Source organism: Stenella coeruleoalba (assembly GCF_951394435.1).
Source record: "Stenella coeruleoalba genome assembly, chromosome: 7".
Taxonomy (NCBI): Eukaryota; Metazoa; Chordata; class Mammalia; order Artiodactyla; family Delphinidae; genus Stenella; species Stenella coeruleoalba.
In genome coordinates, this window is record NC_137153.1 from 19,048,138 (window position 1) to 19,060,849 (window position 12,712).

Genomic DNA, 12,712 nt, shown 5'->3' on the forward strand with positions numbered 1-12,712 from the left:
CGTGGCTTATTGGAGCTGAGATTCAAATCTGAACAGCAGGCGCGCGCTTTTTCCACACCCCTGCCACGCTGCAGCCTGCTTCTGCTGCTGCCCGTTCAGTAGGGAAGAGAAGGGGTAAAGAACACCTCCTCCAAGTTATTGTGGAGGTGAGGCGTCCGTGGGAGGAGGGCTCATGATCCTCTGACTGAAGGGCATATAATCACGGGGAAGCCAGATTATTAACCTGAGGGCAAAAAAAGGATGCTGATGGAATTAGCACATCATTATAGAAAGTAAGAGGAGAAGAAAATCTCAGACACCATATGCCTTTTACCATTTATTACCATATGTCAGCCCCTTATGCCTTTTACCATTTATTTCTATGTCTCACTTCATGGAAATTTACAGGATCACCAATTCCTTGTTGAATACAAGTAATGACAGCAGTATCATCTCTCGTTCTTGATCCTAAAGCGAATGCACTCTCTCGACCTCTCCCCACCCCCTTCTCTCTCCTCCCTCTTTCTCTCCCACTTCCCAGCAAAAGGGTATTTGGCTCATTAATGCGCAGGAGGAGTGCAGGGGGTGGGAGGAGAGACTGCTTTGACGGCAGGGAGTGTGGCTCTGTTCAGGGATTATGACATTGTCGCCAGGCTCTGAGTCTCTGCTGTCTTACGGTGGCTTCTTTCCTAGGCAGGGTCTTCTCTCAGTGTTAGGCAAACGCCCAGCCACTCCAGGCATTTCAGTCTTCTGACCTTGCTACCCCATGAAGAGGAAGTGTCTCTTTTCTCATATTTCCAGCACAAGTCTGGGCACTGATGCTCTTTGGTGAATGAGTCCCGCCTGGGTAACACGTCCATTCCGGCAGAGGGTATGGCCAGAGCAGTGGTATTCTCACTGGTCACCCCTGAGTCACTGGTCCACTGTGGGGGAACGTGAGTGGTGAGGTCAACACTATTTGAGCCGCATGAAGTGGTTAAAGATATTTATGCAAAGGAAAATACGGGTGTTGTTACCCGAAGAAGAGACAGTGATTGCTGGGGAAACTAACACAGCAGCTATCGCTGTAGGCAGCAGGGGTGCTGAGTTTGCAGGACTGAAGCTGACCGAGACCAGCAGGAAGGGAATTCTGGGAGAAAGAAACGGTACAAGAATCAGGCGTGGAGGTGGACTGGAGAGAGTTTATGCAGCAGCCTGGGCCCCCAGGAGGTCCCATGATGGCCAAGGAGGAGACGGGCCTCTTGCCCTCTGTTTTCTTTTTAAAGTAACAGTTTTCACCATCATCATCATCATCATTATTTGTCTCTTAAGTTTTGATTATTGAAGATTTCCTATTACTCAGCCATAAAAAAGAAGGAAATAATGCCATTTGCAGCAACATGGATGGACCTAGAGATTATCATACTAGGTAAGTCAGACAGAAAAAGACAAATATCATATGATATCACTTATATGTGGAATCTAAAAAACTGATACAAATGAACTTATTTACAAAACACAAATAGACTCACAGACATAGAAAACAAACTTATGGTTATCAAGGAGTTTGGATAAATTAGGAATTTGGGATTAAAATATACACACTACTGTATATAAAATAGATAACCAACAAGGACCTACTGTATAGCACAGGGAACTCTACTCAATGTCTTGTAATAACCTACAATGGAAAAGAATCTAAAAAAGATTCTATATATAACTGAATCACTTTGCTGTACACCTGAAACTAACAGAACATTGGAAATCAATTTTTCAAGAAAATTTTTTTAAAAATTAAAGAAAAGAGGACTTCCCTGGTGGCGCAGTTGTTGGGGGTCCGCCTGCTGACGCAGGGGATGCAGGTTTGTGCCCCGGTCCGGGAGGATCCCACATGCCACAGAACGGCTGGCTCCGTGAGCCATGGCCGCTAGGCCTGCGCCTCCGGAGCCTGTGCTCCGCAGCGGGAGAGGCCACAACAGTGAGAGGCCCATGTACTGCAAAAAAAAAAAAAAAAAAAAAAAATTAAAGAAAAGAGAAAATATCCAACATACACAACGTTAGAGTGACTGGATAAAGAACCCCATGTCCCCATCATCCAGTTTTACAATTATCAATGTTTTGCCAGTTGTGTTTGATTTGTCATATCCCATGGAGTACTTTAAAGCAAATCCCAGACATCAAATCATTTCCCCTCTAAACATTTCAGGTGTGTATCTCTAACATACAGAGGCTTTCAAAAAACCATAATCACAATACATTATCACACTTAATTTCTTAAATGGTCTAATCATAAATCTGTGTTCACGTTTCTAAGATTTTCTCAAAAATGTCTTTATAAGTTGGTTAGTCTGAATTAAAGTCCAAAGTTCACACGTTGCATTTGGTTGATATGTCTCTTGAGTTTCTCTCTTCAATACACTTTGACTTGAAGATGAATTTTAAGTCTCTTTTAATCTATAACATTCCCTCTTCTCTTTGCTTTTCCCATGCTATTTATTTGCTGAAGAAACTGAGTCATTCTGGGTTTGACCGGCCGACACCTCAAGCTCATGCAGATGGTATTAACATCTTTCTTTGGAGCCACTGTATGTAAACTGGAAGACAGATCTAGTGGTTGGATTGCAGTCAGGGTCAATTTTCTTTTCTTTCTTTCTTTTTTTTGGGGGGGGGATGTTTACTTACTAGGTGGAACTGTGTACTTTCTATTGCCTCGTATCAGGAGGTATGTAATGTCTGGTTCTCTTAAAGGAAATAATTTCTCTTTTTTAAATTTTTATTGGAGTACAGTTGATTTACAATGTTATGTTAGTTTCAGGTGTACAGCAAAGTGAATCAATTGTACATATACTAAAGGGAATCATTTCAATTCACCTCAATGAAAGATTTTGCTGTGGACTTTTTGGGTAGATAATATATTTCAGGTTTAAAAGTTCCCTTTTATTCCTAGTTGGAAAAGATTTCTTAAGAGTCATGAACGGATGCTTTATTTACTAAATGCTTTTTCTACATCTGTTTATGTATTTTCTTTTCTGGTTTTGGTAACAAGATTTTCTCTCACAGGATAAGTTGGGGAATGCTCCCTATTTTTTTCTGTTCTCTGGAAGAGTTTGTGTCGGATTAGAATTGCTGTTCTTTGAACGTTTTCGTAGAATTTGCCTTTAAGTCTTTCTGCATGGGCCTGGTGTTTTTCTTGTGGGGCTATTTTTCATCACTGATTTAATTTCTTTAATGGTTTCTAAATATTCAGGTTTTAGACTTCTTGAGTCAGTTTTGGTGAGCTGCACTCTCCTATGAATTTCTTTGTTTCATCTATGTTTTCAAATTTATTGGCATCAAATGTTCATATTATTTCCTCTTAATGTCAACTCTTTCATTCCTAATGTTCTTTATTTATGCCTTCTTTCATTTCTTTTTTGATCAATATTGCCTGAAGTTTATCAGTTTTATTAGGCTTTTAAAAGAACCAACTTCTGTCTTCTTTGATCCTCTCTATTCAAAACGTTCTTTTTCCCATTTCATTAATTTTTGCGCTTTATTATTTCCTTCTTCTATTTTCTTTATATGTGTTCCTCCTGTTCACTTCCTCAAACTTTTTAAGTTGGACACTTACCTCATGAATTTTAGCCTTTCTTTTTTTCTAATTAATATGAATGTTTAAGGTTATTAATTTTCTCTCCAAGTATGCCTCAGCTACACTGCTCAACTTCTGAGACTTAGTCTTTTCATTATAAGATAATTTTTTTTTTTGTGTGTGGTACGCGGGCCTCTCACTGTTGTGGCCTCTCCCGTTGTGGAGCACAGGCTCCGGACGCGCAGGCTCAGCGGCCATGGCTCACGGGCCCAGCCGCTCCACGGCATGTGGGATCTTCCTGGACCGGGGCACGAACCCACGTCCCCTGCATCGGCAGATGGACTCTCAACTACTGCACCACCAGGGAAGCCCCATTATAAGATAATTTAAAAATATTTTCTATATCTATTTCAGCCTAATTTTTATTATAATTTCGTTTTTGACTCACAAGTTTTGGGAAGTGAATTTCTACTTTATGATTTTTAAAAAATTGAGTGTTAGTTTATATTCAGTGAAACGCCCAGATCCTGTGTATGGTTTGAGTTTTACCAAATGCATAACTCTGTATAAATCACATCTATCAATATGTAGATAGTTGCATCATGCTCTTTCCATCAACCCCTGCTCTTCTTCTGCACAGTCTAAGGCAGCAACTATTCCGATCCTGAGCATCACAGAGTAACTTTGCCTCTTCTAAAATTTACTATAAATGGAATCATACTGTATGTATTCGTTCATGTCTAGCTTCTTTCTCCAGTGTAGCAGTTTTCAGTGTTGTTGCGTGTATCTTTTGTTTTTCTCTTTCTTCCTCCTCTTCTTCATCCTCCTGCCACTCCTTCTCCCCCCTCCCTCTTTTGAGTAGTTCATATTCCATTGCACAAAAATACCGCAATTTATTCATCCAGTCCCCTGTTGATGGATAGCTGGGCTGCCTCCAGTTTTCAGCGATTATGATGAAAGCGGCTGTGAATGTTTTTGTGTAAGTCTTTTTTTGTGGAATATGTTTTTATTTCTCTTGGGTAAATACCTAGGAGTGGAGGTGCTGAGTCACAGGGTGAGTGTTGTTTACCTTTACAAGAAACTGCCAGGGAGTTTCCCAAAGACGTTCTACCATGTTCACACACCAGGAACATCCTCACTAACACTGGACATTTTAAGTCTTGTTTTTTTTTAAGTCTTTTTAATTTTAATTATTTTAGTGAGTAAGCTGTGATATCCTAGTTCTTTTTTAAAAATCAATTTTACTGATGTATGATTTACATACAATAAAATGAACACATTTAAAATATATCATTTGGTGGGTTTTGACAAATGTCTACCACTGTGTCACCACCAATCCTAATCAAGATATAGAACATTTCCATCACCTCGCAAAAGTCCCTCATGCTCCTTCACAGCAAATTACACCCTACTTCTGCCCCAGGTAACCATTAAACTTATTCCTACCACTTTTGATTTGTTTTGCCTGTTCTAGAATTTCATATAAATGGACTCATACATGAGATACTTTTTTTTTTGGTATGGCTTCTTTCACTCAGCATAATTATTTTCTTCTTTATTGCTGAGTGGCATTCCATTGTATGGATGTGCCACGACTTGTTTATCCAGTCTCCTGAGGGGGGATATTTGATTTGTCTTTACTTTTTGGCTCTTATGAATAAATCTTCTATGAATATTCTTATACAATTTTTTTGAATATATGTTTTTATTTTTCTTGGATAAATTCCTAGGAGTGGAATGGCTGAACCATATGACAGGTGTATGCTTAAATTTTTAAGAAGCTACCAACCTGTTTTCCAAAGAGGTTGTATCATTTTACATTTCCACCAGTGGTGTAATTGAGTTTCAGTTGCTTCTCATCCTAACACTTGGCATGGTCTGTCTTTTTTTTTTAATAAATTTATTTATTCATTTATTTATTCTTGGCTGTGATGGGTCTTAGGTGCTGCATGCGGGCTTTCTCTAGTTGTGTCGAGCAGGGGCTACTCTTCATTGTGATGCGCAGACTTCTCATTGCGGTGGCTTCTCTTGTTGCAGAGCATGGGCTCTAGGCGCCCAGGCTTCAGTGGTTGTGGCACGCGGGCTCAGTAGTTGTGGCACGCGGGCTCAGTAGTTGCGGCTCGCGGGCTCTAGAGCGCAGGCTCAGTAGTTGTGGTGTACGGGCTTAGCTGCTCAGCAGCATGTGGGATCTTCCCAGACCAGGGCTCGAACCCATGTTCCCTGCATTGGCAGGCGGATTCTTAACCACTGTGCCACCAGGGAAGCCCTGGTCTGTTTTTTTAATTTTAGCTATTCTAACAGGTGTGTAGTGGTATCTCATGGTGGTTTTAATTTGTCTTTTCCTAATCACTAATGATGTCGATCATCTGTTCATGCGCTAGTATCTTTTGTGAAGTGTCTGTTCAAGCATTTCACCTATTTTTATGGGTTATTTATCTTCTTGTTACTGAGTTGCAAGAGATATTTATATATTCTATTTATAAATTATTTGTCAAATATTTTCTCCCAATGTATGACATGCCTTATCATTTACTTAACTGGCTCTCTTAATGTGCAGATTTTAATTTTATGAAATCTACTTTATTATATTTTTCTTTTATGGTTAATGCTATTCTTGTTTCAGCTGAGAAATCTTTGCCACTCCAGGATCATGTAGGTATTTTTCTGCATTTTATTCAGAAGCTCTATATTTTAATTTTTAAGTTTAGGTCTTGACCCATCTTGAATTGACTTTTGTGTATAGTATGAAGTAGGGGTCAAGATATATATTTTTTCCTGTTTAGATATTCAATTGTTCCAGTACCATTTTTAAAGAATCTTTCTTTTTCTCATTGATTTCTTTTGATGCCTTTGTGAAAAAAAATCAGTTGACCATGTAGTATTGAACTTTTTTCTGACTCTGCTCTGTTCCATTTGTCTATCTTTGTGCCAATACCATACTGTGTTGATTACTATATCTTCATATTAACCACTGAAATCAGGCAATGTAAGTCCTCCAAATTCGTTCTTTTTTCCAGTAATTTTTTTCTTTTCTCTTTTGCTATTCTATGTCATTTATATTTCCATGTATCTTTTAGCATCAGCTTCTCCATTTCTACAAAAAAACATGCAGGAACTTTGTTTGGGACTGCACTGACTATATATCAGTTTGGGGAGAATACATGATATTGAGTCTTCCAATCCATGAACATGTGTATCTCTCCATTTATTCTGGTCTATCAAAATGTCTCTGAGTAGCATTTTATAATTTTATATGTAGAGATTTTATACCAATTTTGTTAAATTTATTCCCAAGTATTTTATGTTCTTTGATTGAAAAAGCTTTCTTCTTTTTTAATATCGTCATTTAAAGCTCTATACTTCCTTCTAAGCACTGCTTTATCTGCATCCAACAAATGTTGGTATGTCGTGCTTACGATACCAGTTTAGGATGACTATTCAACCGTTGCTGGGTGCAGTGTTCTCACATCATTAGGTCAAATCGGTTGACAGTATTGTTCAAATTTCTATATCCTCATGGCTTTTCTGCTTACTTATTCTGTTTCAAATACTGAGAGAGGGGTGTTGTTTTTAGGCCTTGTTGCTGTTGGTCTAGAATTAGTTCAGAGTCAGCTCACAGGCCTGCACAGATTCTTGCCCTGTATATTTCAGCCAACCACTCAGGGGAGCTCTATGCAGATTTCTGGGGATCCGCCTCTGCACAGCTCCCTCCTGCCCAGTACCCTGTCCGGTACCCAATTCCAGCTGCCTTGGCAGCCCTAAACTCTGACCTCTATTCCTTCCAACCCGTGGGACCAATGATCTCTGAGTGAACAAACTCAGTGGGATGCCCACACTGCCTATTCAGTTTTTAAATGTTTCTATGTCCAGAAGAAGGTTGTTTTGTGAAGCTGAAGTAAGAACAACGATGGATGATGGGGAGCAAGCAAGTTCCAAATTATAAACTTGTGGGTCAGGCTTGTTGGAGGCATTTAGAGGTTTTGGGAGTTCAGAAGAAGCAGCAGCCATCAGGTTATAAATCTGGTTAAAATCATCAAGTGGAGATTCTTTCTTCCTTTCATATGGGGGAACTCTGCTTTATCACAAGGGACAATGTCAGAAGAAACAGAGTTGGCTTAGGGCAGTGGTGTTCAAATTTTTTGTTGTTGTTGTTTGGTTTTTTTGCGGTACGTGGGCCTCTCACTGTTGCGGCCTCTCCCGTTGCGGAGCACAGGCTCCGGACGTGCAGGCTCAGCGGCCATGGCTCACGGGCCCAGCCGCTCCGCGGCGTGTGGGATCTTCCCGGACCGGGGCACGAACCCGTGTCCCCTGCATCGGCAGGCGGACTCTCAACCACTGCGCCACCAGGGAAGCCCTCAAATGTTTTGATCACAACCCCCATTCATAAAAAATAATTGGGGGATTATTTCTTTGATCTCCTAATATATGTAAATTTATTTATGAATTACTTTCTGTGTTTCTATTATTGGTTAATGTCTCAAAGCAAAATTGCACTTAGAATGATGTTGATCGTGAAGGATAATAAATATAAATCTATTTTCAAGTCATATTTTTGATCAGTCCACACTTTTTTGGCTGACTTCATGTCAGATCTGATTCTGTGAAAACAAAGTGTGACCTTGAGTGAATAAAACACAACAGGAAGATGTTTTAATATTTAGAAGTTTGTTCCTCCCCGCTGCACAGTTTGGCTGGGCACCCGTTTTGGAGACCTTGGGTCTAGGGAGAAGGACGTAGGGAGGTTAGCAGCCTGGCTAAAGGTCGGCGTCTGGCTTCCTTGTGGAAGCCTCCAACTTTCACAGCAGGAAGCGCACTCCTGTCTCCAAGTCCTGCACTGTTCTCACTAGTCCATCATCATGTTTAGTGATGAGGCAGCCAGGATGGGGAAGTCTGGTAGCCCTGAGACTTGGGGCCTTGTCACAACTTTGTCCCTAGCTTGCTTTGGGACTCTGAGCAAGTCTGTTTCTGTGTATCTCGGTTTTCTCAGGCCCCATTGAATTCCCAATCCCACCGTTCTGGAAGAAGTAGCTCTGAGACAGGCTGGGACCTGGGGCCCTTTGCTACAATGCTTACACCTGGACAAACATCTCCTTGAGCAACAAAATACAAAGAAGCTATAAGGGACTAAAAATAACTGCATGCCTACGCAGTTGGGGCAAATTCTGGACAAAAAGGTACAAAAAAAACCCCAACTGCCACTTCTGAAGAGCAGGGAGCAAAAGCAGGGTACTGTGCATGCCACCTGCATCCAGCGCCACCTAAGAGGTCGGCAAAACTCCTAAGCCACCCCTCCGGCCTGACCCCCGGACACATCCCTACCCTCACCCCATATAAGGAACCAGCTCGTGCCCCTGCTTGGGGAGCAGGGGCCCCAATAAACCCTTGCCTGAATTTCTTGTCTGGCCTCTTATCGATTTCTATTGACTGGGGAAGGCCAAGAACCCTGGTCAGCATTAGCTCGGCATAGCTGGCTTCCATTAATCCTGGGTTCAAATCCACATAATATCTACGTGGCCTTGAGCAACTTACTGTTTTGAGCCTTGTTTTCTGACCTATAAAATGTAAATACATTTAGTTCATGAGGATTAAATGAGATACTATACATAAATCGAAAAAAAATATTTTCCTTTCTCTGTCTCTTATGCCTGTGGTTCTCAAGTTTTACATGGGGCATTGGAATTCCCTGGGGAATTCTCCCCCTCACTCCTCCTGTCCCACCCCATCTCTGTGGTCCTGAAGCAGTGGGTCTGCGGTGCAGGCCCGCAGTCTGAATTTTTGTGGGTTCCTGGGTGGTTGCCCTGCTGAGGGCACTGCACCAGCCTTTACACCTCTCCCATTACATCAGACACAGAGCCTTGCCCTTCGAAGCATTCAAAAGAAAACAAAAGGACCGGACAGGTGAAGGCAAGGAAAACAAATCCCCAGGGAGGTTGCTCAGTGCGCCGCCAGCCTATGTGTCCAGGCAGCTCCTTGTCAGCCCGGCCCGCCCTATTGGAAAGCACGGCGTGGTCAGAATGTATTTGTCAGTTCTTCGCTCTCCTCTCCTGTGGCTCTGTTTTGACAGGTGTGTCCAGGGCTGGCATGGCAGGCGTTGCCAGCTCAGCCCTGGCTGGGGAAAAGGAGCAGGAAGAAGGCGTGGACGTTCTGCCCAGCTCACTGTCCTGCCCCAGCTGGCAGGGCACTGAGGCTGCTGGGGAGGAAGGGTGGGCAGGTCGGGGGTCGTTAGAGGTGCTCAAGGACGTGCCCCAGGCCTGTGACCTCCAGGAAGCCCCTTGCTCTGCTTAGAAAAAGGCTCAGGAGCTCCTCAAGATTTTGCACATCTGGTGGAGATGAACACAACCCAACAGCGAAGGCCATGATCCTAAGCCACTGACTGCATCCCGCTGCTGTCACCTCTCAGTCTGGATTCAGACTTTCCTGCCTTGGCCCTGGCCGAGTCCAGGAAAGACACCAAGCAGGGCAGGAGGAAGAGCACTTGGTTAGAATTGTGGGACAGAGGGGTCGGGCACATCCGATGACTCCCACATGGAGTTGAGACCAGGCCACTCTCTTTGTTTCCTGACGAAGAAAGTGAAGGTTAGAGAGGGCCGTGCTGGGCCGACTTTGCCGCGATAAATGGAGGACCCAGCAGGGAGCAAGAACGACGCATCCCTATTCCATGTCCACCGAGGGTCTCTATCGTGAAGCCCACCCGATCTCCCCACTGGATGCGGGTTGGATCCATTTCCCAAAGTTTATGCACAGAACAAGATACTGATTCACAGAGTTTGCTGCAAACTTTACAGTTCTGACTGCCGGCCCTGCTAACCCCTGTGGTCAGCTCTTAGGATTTTCGGCAATACCTACAATGGTCCAGATGCCCTGAAGGGCCGTTAGTACCAGGAGTGTTTGATGACATGAGACAGAGAGAGGGATTGCAGGGAGAGTACTTTCTGGGGAACGTGCAGCGGTTGGTGCCCATTGGTCCTAACCAATAGCAAACTGAAATTGCGGCAAAACCAGAGACATGAGAAATTGCTTTGCCCAGGAACCGAGACACCACAGTTCTGGTCCCGGTTGGTCAACGAGCCCTTCAGCCCGTCTCAGCCTTTGGTTTCTTACCTGTAAAGAGGTTGAGCTGGGTGAGTCACAGCTTGTTCCAGGCTCTAACCGTGCAGGGAATGTGGGTGGGAGTGTGCAGGACCTGGAGTTCTGGCCACTCATCTGCAGAGGAAAGTGGTGAGTAATGTTGCCATCCAGGAAGCTTGGGTCTATAGGATAAACACCACCATGATGATGCCTGATGTTTACGGGATGGTAACCCTTGCCGGGCACCAGACACTGAATTGTGTCCCTGGAAAATCCATATGTTGAGGCCCTAACCCTCACTGTGACTGTATCTCAAGATAGGGTCTTACGAGGTAATGAAGGTTAAATGAGGTCATAAGGGTGGGGCCCCGATCTGATAGGACTGTGGCCTTCCAAGAAGAGGAAGAGAGCCTTCCCTCTGCCTCTCTCTCTCTGTCTCTCTCTCCGCTTCCCCCACACTTCCTCTCCCCCTACCATGTGAGGGCAGAGCCAGAAGGCAGCCATCTGTAAGCCAGGAAGAGCTGGTGCCTTGATCTTGGACTTCCAGCCTTCAGAACTCTGAAAAAATAAGTTTCTGTTGTCTGAACCATCCAATCTGTGGTATTTTGTTATGGCAGCCTGGGCTGACTAAGACACTGGGAAACTGGCCAAGAGCATCATCTTACTTAATCCCCTCAGCAACCTCATTTGGTAGGTCCAGTTGTAATCCCTGTTTTACAGGGGAGGAAACAGAAGCACAGAGAAGTTAAATCACCCAAGACTGAGGTTCAATAGAGAAACGTCTAAAAACTCATTATCGGACTTCTCTGGCGGTCCAGCGGTTAAGATGCTGCGCTCCCAATACAGGAGGCCTGGGTTCAATCTCTGGTCGGGGAAGATCCAGCATGTTGCACGGCATGGCCCAAAAAAATAGAAAAAAGAAAAGTGGAATTGTATAAATAAGTAAATAAATAAAAAGTGTCCCAGATTTGACCAGTGGGAACCCCTTTAGGCTGGCTCCTGTGTCCTTTAAAAACAAACAAACAAAAAGACGCAAAAACAACAACTCACTATCTATGTGACTTTGGGAAGTTAATCTCTTCAAGCCTTAGTTTCCCCATCTACATAGTGGGAATAATAATAATATATGTAGCTACAATACAGAGAGAGATTATAGATTTATAGACATTATAGCTGCATTACAAATTGTAGTGAGGATTAAATGAATAAATATATGAAAAGTGCTTAGAACGGTATTCTGTTGCATAGTAGCTCTCCCATGGGTGTTTGCTATTACCATTACTGTTGAGGTTATTCTCCTGTTCCTCTGTTGCCAAACACAGATTCTGTGGCCAGCTTTGCTCATGGTTGCTCTTGCTCTTGCGCCTCTAATTTTTTACCACGTGATCCCTCTCCCTCCGCCTCTTCCTCTGTGGTCACAGCCCACTGGATCAGGGTAGACCCCTGACCCACAGGGTGAGCGATCAGATTGCTCTCCTAGGGCTGGGAACTAGAGATTGTAGGACTGGGTCCTTTGGTGGTCAGCCGTCGCCCTGTTACGCTGGGTCTCGTGCAAACAGAAGATGCTGGTCAACAGAAAGGGTACAAAGAGTAGCAGGAAGGGGAGGTCAGGGGCCCCTGAGAGAAGAGAGATAGGAGACTGGCTGGTGCTCTGGAGTGAAGACGGATGCTTGAGACGTTGGCAGCTTTCCACGTCTAGTCACCCTGAGATGGAGTTGTACTTCAAGTTTCCATAGGCTTGATTTTACCCGCTGCATCCTTGTCATGACTGCCCCCTCCTGATTTCCTTGCTAGAGCCTGAGAGGGCTTCTGTGACCAGGGAAACCAGAGGTGGTGGTGACTGCCTGGATGGACCCCAAGGGCCTGTCTCCATCCTGTGCCTGCAAATCAAGGTGATCCCCCAAAACCACACGGTCAGGGATGTGTTGGTGGCCATTGTCCAGGACCCATGAGTTTTTCTTTTGTGTGTTTGCTTATGTTCTGAAATCAACGCAGTTTTCCATCCTTGCAGCCTTGTCTCTCATTCTGGCCCCCAAGTCATCCCTTGGAATTCATCCCAGACCTAACTTTTCTGGATTTGGACTCTGGGACGTTGGCTTGCTCCGACGCCTGGGT

General features: G+C 43.7%; 1 protein-coding gene across 1 annotated transcript in view; it reads right to left on the bottom strand.

The window, feature by feature from the left end:
- Positions 1-431: 431 nt before the first annotated feature.
- The window catches only part of SCARA3 (scavenger receptor class A member 3), a 55,600-nt gene continuing 43,319 nt past the window's right edge, over positions 432-12,712 (bottom strand). Inside the window, exon 7 of the mRNA XM_079925619.1 lies at positions 432-1,108. Within this exon, the coding sequence (XP_079781745.1) occupies positions 1,038-1,108 (71 nt within the window). The 3' untranslated portion in view covers positions 432-1,037. The remainder of the gene's footprint in view (positions 1,109-12,712) is intronic.